A 13,546-nucleotide genomic window follows, 5' to 3' on the forward strand; every position below is an offset into this window, starting at 1 on the left:
TTTGGGAGAGCAAACTCTGCAAGTACAACTACAACAAGCCAGAAGCATCGACACCAAACTCTTCCCGAAGGAGAAGCAATCTCAGCCACTATAATTTCTCTACCATTTTTCATTTTTTCATTTTTATTTTTTAAAAAGGAAGGAGTCGTTTTAATTTGAGGCTGCTAAGGATGCAAGAGGGAAACTCCCATCCATCCTGCCAAGTGGCACTTATTTAGTGGCTGATGCTTCTAACACCCACCGTTGCGCTTTTTCTTATTTTTTATTGCTTCTCTTTTTCAATTTTCTTACCTTTATTTTATTATATTTTGCTGGGTCCTTTTTCTCACCCTCAAATCAAATCTCATCCACAAACTCTACGCACTGCTTATCAGTCCGTAAAAGCGTTGCCAGTTGTCAGATGTGGGTCCCCATATTGCGTGGCGCCAGTGACCGCTTGCATCCGGTCATCTCCCTATGGATATTGTTGTTTCATGGTGCCATTTTCCGCCAACGTGGCTCCCGCTTTTCGGAGACCGGTACGTGTCTTTCCATTTATAGTTAGTGTAGGACGTTGGATGGGTCCATGGGACACGTGCGCATTCCTAATGAGATCCTGTAACATCCATATGGTTCGAGTGGTGTTTTATTTTTACAATTTTCTTAGTATAATTATTTATTTAATTTAATATTAGTTCCTATTGTCAATGAGTTAGTGTCAAATAATATTATTTTTATAAGTTATACTACACGTATAAGTCTTTTTTATTTACAAGTCTTACAAGTTAGGTCAAACTTAACGAAGTTACGCTCACCCACAAAAGCGTGTTAACGCACGTATCACGTTTTCAAAACGTTTCTTAATCATTATGAACGACTCTTCTTTTTCTTTCTTGATGAAAATTACAATTGTCATTCATTTTTTCTTTGTGTTTCTTTTCCTCCTCCTCATCTTCCTTCTTCTTCTCTATTTTATTCGCGTGTTTCATCTTCATGTCGTGTTTTTCCTTCTTCTTCTTTTTATTTTGCAACATTATATTTTTTTTCTTCTTTGTTTGATTTTTCCTCCCAAAAAGAATTATGAGAATATGGAATAAGAAGATGAAAAAGAAAAAATAGCAAAAGATGAAGATGAGAAAGATGAAGACGAGGAATTATGCAAAACTTATCAGAATAAAAATATACCCAAATATCTTCGTTTTACACCCAAATTTGATGTAAATACATAAATGAGTTATGCTACGTGTATACTAAAATCAGCCACCAAAGTATACTGGAATACAAATATACATTAAAAATAAATTAAAGCACACATATATTTATACACAAATATATTGGTGGCTGATTTTAGTGTACAAATAGTATTTTTGTACAGAAAAATATTTTATCTAATGCTGCATTTTTTTTCTTCTTCTTCTTTTTCTTATTTCTTTCTTTCTTTTAGTTAAATGAATGTAAGTTCATCCTCTTCCAAGTAATTTTGCAGCATTATGTGTTTCTTCTTCTTCTTTATTTGATTTTTTTGTTTTTATTCTTGTTAAAAGAAGAGTAAAAAAAGAAGAAACTTGAGAAGGTAAAATAAAAAGAGAAAGATGAATAAGAAAAGAAGAAGAAGAAGATGGTGATGATGATGAAAAAAAAGAAGCAGCAGAAGATGAGGAGGAAGAAGATGAAGAGTTATCAATTATGCAAAACTTATAGAATAAAAATATACCCAAATATCTTCATATTACACCCAAATATCTTCATTTTACACTCAAATTTGCTGTAAATACAGAAATGAGTTATGCTACGTGTACACTAAAATCATCCACCAAAGTCAGCCACCCGTATAAAATACATATTAGAACACAAATATACATTGAAAATAAATTAAAATACACATGTATTTATACACAAATACATTGGTGGTTGATTTTAGTGATTAATTTTAGTGTATAAATAGCATTTTTGTACAAAAAAATGTTTCATCTAATGCTGCATTTATTTTCTTCTTCTTCTTTTCCTTATTTCTTTCTTTCTTTTAGTTAAATGAATGTAAGTTCATCATCTTCCAAGTAATTTTGTAGCATTATGTGTTTCTTCTTCTTCTTTGTTTGATTTTTTTGTTTTTATTCTTGTTAAGAGAGTAAAACAAGAAGAAACTTGAGAAGGTAAAACAAAAAGAAAAAGATGAATAAGAAAAAAAAGAAGAAGAAGATGGTGATGATGATGAAAAAAACAAGCAGCAGCAGAAGATGAGGAGGATGAAGAGGAAGAGTTCTGAATTATGCAGAACTTATCAGAATAAAAATACACCCAAATATATTCGTTTTACACCCAAATATCTTCGTATTACACCAAAATATCTTCGTTTTATACCCAAATTTGCTGCAAATACAAAAATGAGTTATGCTACGTGCACACTAAAATCAGCCACCAAAGTCAGCTACCAGTATAAAATACATATTGGAATATAAATATACATTGAAAATAAATTAAAGCACACATGTATTTATACACAAATACATTGGTGGTTGATTTTCGTGGCTGATTTTAGTCTACAAATAGCACTTTTGTACAGAAAAATATTTCTCTAATGCTACATTTTTTTCTTCTTCTTCTTTTTCTTATTTCTTTCTTTCTTTCAGTTAAATGAAGGTAAATTCATCATCTTCCAAGTAATTTTATAACATTATGTATTTCTTCTTCTTTGTTTGATTTTTTGGTTTTTATTCTTATTAAGAGAGTAGAATAAGAAGAAACTTGAGAAGGTAAAACAAAAAGAAAAAGATGAATAAAAGAAAAAGAAGAAGAAGATAATGATGATGATGAAAAAAAAGATGCAGAAGATGAGAAGGAGGAAGAAGAAGAGTTTTAAGTTATGCAGAACTTATCAGAATAAAAATACATCTAAAATTCTTACAAATACACCCAAATATCTTCGTCTTACACCCAAATATCTTCGTGTTACACCCAAATTTGCTGCAAATACAGAAAAATATTTTCTCTAATGCTACATTTTTTTCTTTTGAATTGAACCACACCTCAACTACTTGATTAGATTCAAAACAATAAAAAAAATTTCGATTTCCCTACTTCAAATCCAGCCGAGGGATTTGTCTTCTCGGTAGGAAATATTTTTAATTTCCATTTCTCTCTATACTACATATAATCAATTGATTCTTAATTTCGTTTTCCTTTTTATTTGTGCTCCGAACTCTTGTAGAAAAACCTGCAGCCTTCACATAATCCTTGTAGAATTTTGCAGCATCTTTAAGGGTGTTAAAGGTCATCCCAACCTTGGATACAAACTGCTCATCAACACCACAGATTTGCTGTAAAATACACCCAAAATACACCATATTAAAACAAGCATAAACTATAGAATACAAATACAACTACAAAATCATCATAAAAAATAACAAAAATCAGATTCATGAATCATCAATAAATAAAAACTAAAACAATTCAACTAAACAATAAGACAATTCACCCTTAGTGAGATGAAAAGTCATAAATTGTAAAACTTTGCTGAAATACACCCAAATATTTTTAATTTACACCCCTAATATAAAATGCAAAAAATTTATCAGAACTAGTACATTAGATTCAATTCAAATAAAGAACAATGAACAGCAAATTTTACAGACAAGGTTCACCCATTATTATTCAGCTACACAACCATAAACTACTAACTGGATTCAAATTCAAATTCAATTATTAACTGGAATTAAACCATACCTCAGGAACTTCATTGAATTCAAATTCAAAATCCACTTCGCTCTGGTTCAGCTGATAATCTGAAGTTGAATCATCCATTATCTTCAAAACGATTTCAAAGCTTGATTTCAGAAACAATGGAAAACGAGAAAAATGAAGAAAGAGATCAGAGAGAGAAACTTACATAAACAGCGAAGGAAAAGGGAAAGAAAAATGCATGAAAGAGATCGAAGAAAGAATACAAGAAAATGCATAAGGAATTCAAAAAAGGAAAGGAAATCCTTTCGAAAAAGAAAGTTATATATTCGCGCATTAATTGATTGAAAAATCTTTTAAGAAAGCGCGTGAAACATACGTGCCGTAAGAGGCGCGTTTTAGGGATGCAATTAGGAATTTTCAGAACTTATATAACTTGTATAGTAAAAATGCTTGTATACAGAGATTAATTCTATTTCATATATACAAGACATTAATTAGTATTTAACTGGACCACTGCAAGATTGGATATCTAAATCAAAAGATTTTGTGTAAGTTGTCTTCCAAATGCTAATACACTATTCTTTGAATTAAATTTATCAATTTATTTTTTCCTGTTAATTATAGTTTCTTTTCTTCTTTGAGTGACTATAGTGAACACTTGCAAATTTTATAGGTGCTTCTTCTTTCAAAATTTGAATTGTACTCAAGGTTCTTCTTGCAATACTGTCATCTATTTCAATGATATTTCATCATTACCATAAAGAAAATAATGTTATGAGAATATTTTTTTATGTTTGTCTATGAATTATTCTATAATCTTTTTGAAGCATGCTCAAACATATTCTTATTGAAAAAAAATTGATTAGAGCAAAAGTTTGAATCTAGCACATTCATGATTGAAAATAACTACACTTTAAAAAGATTATATTAAGGATTTAAGGTTTTCTTATATCTGAGCACATCCAACCAACCTAATTCAAACTCCAAACTTGAAGGTTTTCCAAATCCAATTTCTTATCATATATTATTTTTCTATTAGTTTCTTATCATAATTTGAGCTCCAAACTTGCCTTGTTAGTTTCTTATCTATATTATTTTTCTATGTCATTATTTTGTCAAAGGTACATCTGTATTCACTTTTATTAATTCATGTGTTAGCTGACTTACTTGGTATTGTCCCAAGTTAAAATATGTGAAAAGGAATCGGAGTTAAGCCAAATAAATAATTGAAGTTAAGGTTTAACTAATTTAGTTATTGATCAAGATTTTAGTTTTAGTACTTAGAGAAAAGTTAATTAGTTGAATTCATAGGTTACAAAAGAGCTAAAGGCAAATGAAGTATTGTTATTATTATTATATTTTTATTAAGGTTCAAATGCCTGGTATCTTGGTATTTACTTTGAAATGCGGGTTGTTTTATTTCTGCTTGGTGTTTTGATCAGGCAAGTTAGGCAGAAGTCTTTACTCCCTTTGTTAGATCATCCAGAAAAAGCTGAACTTGAGTTGGTACCTGACTACTCAGATTCAACTGTCAAAACTAAACTCCAACGCATTATGCTAATCCAAACTGATCTTTGGTAATAATTTTCTTGTTGGTTGTTCGAACACTTATCTTTATCTTTAAAAAATTGTTTTAGAAGTGCTATTATTTTAATTAGTTTTGTTTTAGAATTAGGTATATACAGTAGTTATTCTTTGAGATTGTGGGGGATGGTGCTAGACTTTTATAGTTAGTGAAAATCATAGTGAATTTATATACTTGAATTAAATATGCCACTTCTATCCTTTGAGATTATAGGGGATGGTGCTAAACTTTTATAGTAAGTTATAACTTATAAACATGCTTGCATTGCATAAGTAAGGTACCTTTTGTTAAATGAAAATATGCTAGAGGAATTGTTTGGTATATATTCTTAATATATAAAAGTAGGTACATAGGTTTATCCATATTATTTCTAAGTTATTTCTCTTCTTCTACTAACGTCATGACTCATGTCAGCACCAATGCTTACTTGGCAAAATTTTAGAATCCACCACTCAAATATTGCCAAATCAATTTTTATTTTCACATAAAAAAAACACAAAAAACAACTAAAAAATACAATAAAAACTAACAAATTAACTTTTTCCAAATCAATCCTTATTTCTAAAACAACAAAAACACAAATTAACATTTAACCCAACAAAAAGCTCTCAAAATCAAAAAGCTTATTACCTTTCTCAAACCCTCACCCTCTTAACATCTCTCCGTACTAAGATCATATTTTCTCCGTCCTCTTCCGGTCCCATCCTATTTCCTCCATCCTCTTCCGGTCCCATGAGCCATTGTTTTTTCCTCAAAACAAATTGTACATCGCGATGTCCATCTCCGGCGGAGCCGCATTGCATAAATTGTAGAAATCAGGGCAACCTCCATTCTTTCTCTTGCGGTTTCCTGCCGGAGCTCGATTCTGGGTTTCAGACTAACGTCACCATTCAGCGCCGCCAACGTAGGAAATTTGTCCAAGCTATCTTCCTAAAGATTTTCAATTTTACTGTTTACTCTTCTCATTGTTCAATATCATTTTCAATAGCCCTATTTATTTGTTATAAATAATAACATTTTAATTGTGAACTCCTTGTAAGTAGCACAAGTTTATGTATTCCTCTTTTGCAAACGGCAACAGTCACAACCAAAATTAATGTGCATTTAAAATTATTGCTCCCTATATACTATCGATTGCAATATTTCATCATCAAATTATAAATTGTTATTTTACATGTGGAGTGCTTCTTCCACAATTTACATTTACGTGTTTCTCTTTTTCAAATTGTTATCCCACATGTGCAGTATTGCTTCCACAATTTACTTGAAATGTATTATCATTTTTTGACCATGTCTTATTCTCTTTGTTGTAGAAGGATTTACAGTGGTAATGATAGACCGGAAGAATTAATACCCAAAATTATTATATGAAAATCAACCAATCACTATTTAGTAAAATGTTTTAAAAAAATTAAAACAAAAAACTCTTATCTATTATTATTCAATTGAAACATCAAGTACTAATTAAATGCAATAAACATACATTAAAAGTGTCATAATAATAATAATTATAAAAAATTTCGGTTATAAATATTCAAATTCTACAACTTATACATATTAAGACTCTTACTACTCTTCATTTCTTAATCTCTTATACTAATTGTCAAAACTTCCTTAAATTTAATATAACATTTTTATATGTTTTTCATTCTCATTCATTTATTTTTTTCATTATTTACAAACAAAAAAATCGCAAGAAAAGACAAAGTGTAGCCATTAATGCAAATAAAAAAAAATACAGTTTTGTATAACTCTAATATAAATAACCTATGTCTTTTTTAAAAATAAATAAATTCAAAATCTATTTATAATATGTTCTCTAAAATATTTTTATTATAACATTTATTAAAATATACTATATAGTATAAATAATCTACGTCTCTACGTATTGCGCGGGTCTCACTTTAGTTGATACTAAAACAGCAAGCATAGTTATTCTATGTTTGCTTTTTTTCACTTGACATATTCTTATAAAATTTTGTTTATTCGTACTACTGTAAGATGTTGTTCCTGAACGTGCCTTTGCTAATGTTGTTCTTTGCAATTTAGTTCTTCATCTAGTGATCATAAACTTTCTCAGATAAATTGAGTTTATTTGCCTCCAATTGAACCCCAAGGGTTAAAATGAAAAGTATAATACAGGAATTTTGTTTTTGTTATAGTATTTGTAGACCCAGTAACATTATGAGTCCTTGTTTAAATATATTTCCGTCTTTGGATTCTGAATGTACATAGGTTTTTTTTTCTCTTCATGTAAATGGAATAAGGGTTTAGCGACCGATTTTCAAGAAAAATTAGTTGCTAAATTGGTCACTATTTCTGTAATTTTTTGTAGTGATATATCAATTAATTTTAAAAAAATAAATATTGTGCTTTTGTAATTAAATAAATGAAAAATATTATAAAATCAAGTTATATTTTGCAACAAAATTTTGTGATAGGAAAAATTATATTGTTACGAAAAACATCTCATTGGATAAAATTTGTTATCATTTTTGCAACATATTTTAGTTTTTGTATTAAAATTTTTTGTTACAAAATATTACTTTGTATTGTAACAGTTTCATTTTACAAAAACTTTTTGTAATAAGACATACTGCAACAGTCATTTTTTTGTTACAAATTTTTTTCGTTTCAAAATTCAAATTTTTTGTAACAATTTTTTTTTTTACAACTATTACTTTTTCTTTTTGTACCAGACCGGTTTCAGTGTAATTCTGAGAAGAATACATTTAAGTAGATTCAATAAACACTAAAGAAATACAAATATATGATCATGCATGTGTTGCATGTCAATTATAAAGTGAAAATCGCAACTAACAGTAGGGCAATGAAGTCATCAGAAGGCGATCTTCCCATCATCAGTTCAAGGTTTATGCATGGATGCTTGGATGGCAATGGTGCAGTTAAGAGAACGATGATCACTAAAGTTAGGTGAATTCTAGTGTGAAGATGAATTCAGTAGCTATGGTGATCACTGATCAGATTGTTAACCACCTAATGAAACTGTGACAAGACAAAAATCATCTACTCTTGATTTCTTCCTCATAGTCATTTGAATTAGTGACTAAAAGCAAAGGTTACAGCAGCAATTACTTGAGTGAGATTGCATTACAATAAGTAACAAAAGGTAGGAATGCAAGTTAACGACTCACCCCTGCCCTTTATATATGCAACTTCTTTACACTTACATCGTGGTCTATATACATCCACTGAATCTAGCTGCGACGACGCACATGGAATCAAGTGCTAACAATCATCTTAAACCCAAAGAAGAAGACAGCTTGAGTCTTGCCATGGAAATGCTGGGTCTGAATGTGGTTCCACTGGCGGTGAAGGCGCCATGCTCTCTGCAAAGGAAATTGCGTCTCAGAAATTGAGTTAATAGTGTGAGATTGACGTGAAATTTCATCCAATGACTCACCTTTTTCTGCTGGTTACATGCTGGCCAAAATTCCATAAAGTTGCTGGTCTCCTAAACTTTTCCTTACTGAATTTATATTATGTGCATTGATAGAAACTCTTACGATGCCCAACTAGTTAGGATTATAAACAGGAACTGGGAAGGAATTAATGAATTGAATATTGAACTTGGTTCAATTTGTAATTTCTCTCCTTAATTCGAAGATGGAGTACTTGCATTGGTTTGCCACGTCTCTTCTCCGGGTTATGGAGATCTTCAAGTAGATTACTACTGTTGTCAAATGTTGGCAGATTACCAATACTTTTCCTTATATAAATACAATTAAGTAAAGCATCAATTTTCTAGAAGTGGATTATTAATTTACATAAATGGTTACATTTATTGTTCGTGCTAACTTAAGAGATTACATTCCATTGGAATAAAATGAGTATGGTTTACATGTTCACCAACACCTACACCAACACAAGGACAAGGCTACAACATCGAACTCTTTCCCTGTGATTGAGGAAGACAATAACTAACCATGTTAATTAACTGAACTACTAAAATTGTAGTTTAGGCAAGAGGAGTTTTGGTTTACCTGTCTGGCTTGAAAACTAGGTTCTTATATGCAAACCACTGCAAAGAGAATATGAATTAATAAATACATACATAATACATGTTCCTAAGAGTAAAATTTGATGGAGTTACCCCAGTGTAGCCAATGCCTACGACCTCAAGAAGCCCCGGAATTAAAGGAAGCCTATCAATTGCCTGTTTGATTATGAAAGCAAATGGTTACTACTTACTACTACAGCCAGAAAAGAAGAGAGTCATAATGTAATGTAATGGAAAATGAACATACTGAGATGACCCCAGTGGAGCCCCAGAGTGCAACGCCACCAAATACGGCTATTGAGCTCACTGCATATTTGTCTTCAACTTTGTCCCACTGCAAAAACAAATCAAATCAAATTCAAGTTGAAAACACGCATTAATTAATTCCTTATTTATTTGAAAGATCCTTACAGCTTCTTGAAGAGTCTTGACAAATTCAGGCAGCTCAGCCACCTCAACTGAGGCAACATCTGTTGCTACAGCAGACGGCGGAGCCTCTCCGGTGGTAGCCATAGCCATAACATTGCGAGCGAGCTTGCGACCTGGAGTCAAGTCACCGTAAAAGATTAATTAATTAAAGCAAAAGTCTAGAAGCCAGCAATTTTATTAAATTCTGGACATGTAACCAGCAAAATAAAAAGTGAGTAATCTCAGACTATTAGATGAAATCTCAGACTATTAAAAACATTATTGATGACTACTTGATAACTACAAATTACAAAAGTTGCTGCCCTAACACCCCTCTTAATTAAATTAATTATTTAATAGTGAAGTGTGAAGGGTGTTGGGATGACTTACAAAAAGCAGTGGCCTTGGAAGTACGAAGGGGAAGCGTGGGAAGGGTCACACTTTGTGGGGAAGAAGTTGAGGAATGCTTTGGAGCCTTGGCATCAACAAGTGTTGATGAAGACGATATAGTGAGAGTGGAGGAAGAGGTTGAAGCCATTGCTAACTGCTACCGCTACTGAACCGTACTGTTGATGTGTTTGTTATGGGAGAGGGTCAGATATTGCCACTGGTTCAAGTGCAGCGCCACTCGTTTCTCTTAATCTGGATAAACCAATGCTGACATGGCTGTAAGATAGGCCTTTTATGGATACAAGCTTTATGCTTGCCATTTTCGACGCTACAAGACAAATAATGAACAAGCCCCAATTGCCAGTAAACACGTGAAAGGGCCGTAGCCCATAGAAAATGACAAGCCCATCTTCGTCAACACTTAAGCCCAGCCCAAACTGCTCATGTTACTGTAAAAATTAAAGAGAAATACCTAAATCAATTTTAAGAAATTTTTTATTGGATAATCAAATTCTTAACAAATTTTAATTTTTAGTTGTTTTCCTCGTTAACAAAATTAAATTATTAAAAAAATGTATGTTATTAAGATTGTCGTCTGCTTTACTCTACTAGGGTTAGGAGAAATTCTAATTGTGCGTTTATCTTCACTCTTGTCAGTGACTTCAATCAACCAATAGCAGCATTAGCTGCCTCTTAGAGGTGTGATGCACGTGTGGCTGATGAAAAGGAGGAAGTTTTGAGATCTAATGATGAGAACATTGAGGAGAGTATTAAAAAGTGTAATTAAAATTTGATTAGAAGATTGCTGACTGATCGAAAATTTAGTTTCAGAACATTGGAGGGTGTTCTCTGATATGGTGGTAGCCAGAAAGTTTTAGGGTGCTTGATGATGGAGAAAATGTATTTCAATTCTTCAGTAGCGAGGTGGATATGCTAAGAGTGAAAAAAGAAGGACCATAGCTGTTTAAGAACTATATACTACATCTCAAATGCGGGAAGAGAGATTACTTGATTGATGAGAAAGAATTCTCTCACATTCCGATACGGATCTAGCTATGGGGTTTATCGGAACAATATAAAAGTAAAGGAATTGGTAAGAGGATAGGAAGATCTTTAGAGAAAGTTATAGACGTGGATCTGTTTAGGATGAGAGAAAAGGAAGATCACATTGTTAAAATACTGGTACAACTTGATAGAATTTGCGACTGAGCCAGTAAAGGCAGATGGCAGACGATGCGCTTGAGGAAGAATCTGCGCTTGGTGAATGAGTAGACGGATTGCACTGTTGGAGACTTCGACCACGATGATCACTCACGGCGAGCTCAAGGAAGACGCAGTGACGCATCGATTGTTAAATGACGAAGCAACGCGACTGACTGGACGAAGATACGATGACCTTGAACACAACGGACGGCGATGCACTCCTTACGACGATGGGGAGACCTAGGGTTGTGTTTTGGCCTTTTGGGGAATGAGAGTTAAGAGTTGAGAGGGGGAATAGTTCCAGGAATTCAACATTGAAGAACTTGACTTTTTTTTTATCCCTGAATGCAAAACAACGTTTTATTAGAACCGATCGAATCTTAATTGGATTTGACCGACTGATTCTTAGCCGATTCAACAGTTTGCAAACGATTTTGAAATTAATTATTTTTTACAATAAACTAAATTATATTAGTGTCCGATTCACGGTTACATTGGTCCAATCGATTGGTGCGGTCTAATTTTCAAAAACCATGCACAGGATAGCAAAACTTTTGTCTCTATTTTTTCAAACTCGATACACGTAGACAAACACCCTAATCACATCTGTCACCAACCAAATTTTCCAAAAATAAATAAATAATAAGATAGCCTATGCAACATTCGAGTACACATTTGTTTTTTATCTTTTGTGCTCACATGACACTGGCATGTGCAAACAATAAACGGTTGCCCTGTGTTTCCCGTTTCCCAGCCATTTCTGCCATCTCTTTTTCAAGCGAAGAACCATCATGAGTTAATGTCTTAATGAAGTCAATATCTTATCAACTGCCTCTGCAATTTCATTTGCTGACCCTAACTTGCTGTCTTCTTCAATCTGCATAATATTATTATATTATTAATTAATAAATACAGGGAACTAGGGTAGCTACCTAGTTTCTGTTGGTAATTAGCTAGGTTGCAAAGTCAGAAGACGACTAGGCTTGGTTGACTTGATTCCACTTTGGAGAAGAGAGAAAAATGAATTGAAAAAGTAATACCTTGAGACTGAAAGAATAGAGAACTGAAGAATCTGAGGATGTGATGTTGAGATGAAGAATAGGGAGCCTTAGGTTCTCCAATGCAACGATTGCATTTATCAATAGCCCTGCTCTCTTCTCGCACTGAATTCTCAAGTTGACATGGCTTTGAATCACACTCACCTCAATGCCTCCCACCTTTGACCTTCTCTCTGCCTTAGCCTCATTCCCACCACTTGCTTCTTCTTTCCCACCATCCTCTTCTTCCTTGTTTCTCATCCTTCTTTGGGCCTCAAGGGATTCAACTAACTGCTCCAATTCCTTCACAAAATCTATTGCACCCCCTATGATTGATGCATGGTCACCCTATATATGAAAGTCACTAGAAGCTTAGCTAAAGGTTGGAACTTTTACATGTTGAGAGCAAAAGAATTGATTTTGAACGTACCCTTTGAATATAGGAAGGGTGCATGAGAGACTTTAGAACACTGAGATGCTCATTCATTTGGCGCCGCCTATTGCGTTCCACAGCAATGTGGGTCATGCGCTGGTTCTCAACCTCTTCCTTGTCCTTGTCTTTACTTTCTCTTCCTCTCTTCCTCTTCCTCACCCGTTCCTGATGATGATGTTTCGATAACCTGGTAGCAGCATCACTGCCTGAACGTGTGTACTGTTCAAATTCATTGATTTCGGATTCCAATGTGGGTATGTAGGGCGTCCCTTCCCATGGTTTCTTAAGATGCTGCGGGGATTCCACGCTTTGAAGCATCTGAAGGAATGGCATGTTACCCTCCAAGCTTGATATCAAAGTTTGTTCTTCATGTTCATCCTCCTTGACTTTGAAGTTACTCTCTCTATCGACAAAACCTTGTTCCAAGCAATTCACTTCTAGGTGCTCACCAAACAACTGCAGTAATAATTTAGAAAAGAAAAAGAATTAGAGAAGAAAGAAATAAAGAATATATAATGGGGGTGGGGTGGAGTGTGAATCTCAATGAGGGACGAAAATAGAATGGGGACAGAGAGAGGGCATGTGTTTGAAGGAAATAACAAAAATGCATTTAATGCGGAATAATGGATGGTAAATAGGTAACATACAGAGGAGTCAAGGGGTCCTTGAAGCTGAAGCCTCTCCATCAAATTAAAGCTAAGCAAGAGTATTGATAATAAGTGAGTGGGAGTGGGAATGGAAGGGTGACCAACATTCCGTATAATGCGTGAGTGATGCTAACAAAGGAATGGCATTAAATGTAACCAGAC

The 13,546-nt window shown here is 33.2% G+C and overlaps 2 protein-coding genes and 1 long non-coding RNA gene across 3 annotated transcripts; all 3 read right to left on the reverse strand.

Annotated features, from left to right (window-relative positions):
- Window positions 1–8,282: 8,282 nt before the first annotated feature.
- LOC127748352 (uncharacterized) lies at window positions 8,283–9,161 on the reverse strand. Its single transcript, XR_008010362.1, has 2 exons — window positions 8,670–9,161; window positions 8,283–8,595 (listed from the first exon to the last, which is right to left on the reverse strand). It is a non-coding gene; the product is annotated as an uncharacterized LOC127748352 (long non-coding RNA).
- Window positions 9,162–9,163: 2 nt separating this feature from the next.
- On the reverse strand, window positions 9,164–10,307 carry LOC107491898 (protein CURVATURE THYLAKOID 1B, chloroplastic). Its single transcript, XM_016112817.3, has 5 exons — window positions 10,065–10,307; window positions 9,678–9,808; window positions 9,514–9,600; window positions 9,360–9,422; window positions 9,164–9,287 (listed from the first exon to the last, which is right to left on the reverse strand). The coding sequence occupies exons 1-5, from the start codon at window positions 10,210–10,212 to the stop codon at window positions 9,246–9,248; spliced, it is 471 nt and encodes a 156-aa protein (XP_015968303.1). The 5' UTR covers window positions 10,213–10,307; the 3' UTR covers window positions 9,164–9,245.
- Window positions 10,308–11,868: 1,561 nt separating this feature from the next.
- Window positions 11,869–13,538, reverse strand: LOC107491895 (transcription factor bHLH67). The gene is made up of 4 exons (XM_016112815.3): window positions 13,385–13,538; window positions 12,735–13,193; window positions 12,308–12,652; window positions 11,869–12,144 (listed from the first exon to the last, which is right to left on the reverse strand). Exons 1-4 carry the CDS (start codon window positions 13,421–13,423, stop codon window positions 12,064–12,066), a joined length of 924 nt encoding a protein of 307 aa, XP_015968301.1. The 5' UTR covers window positions 13,424–13,538; the 3' UTR covers window positions 11,869–12,063.
- Window positions 13,539–13,546: the final 8 nt, after the last annotated feature.

The sequence above is a fragment of the Arachis duranensis genome, chromosome 6, assembly GCF_000817695.3.
Source record: "Arachis duranensis cultivar V14167 chromosome 6, aradu.V14167.gnm2.J7QH, whole genome shotgun sequence".
Classification (NCBI taxonomy): Eukaryota; Viridiplantae; Streptophyta; class Magnoliopsida; order Fabales; family Fabaceae; genus Arachis; species Arachis duranensis.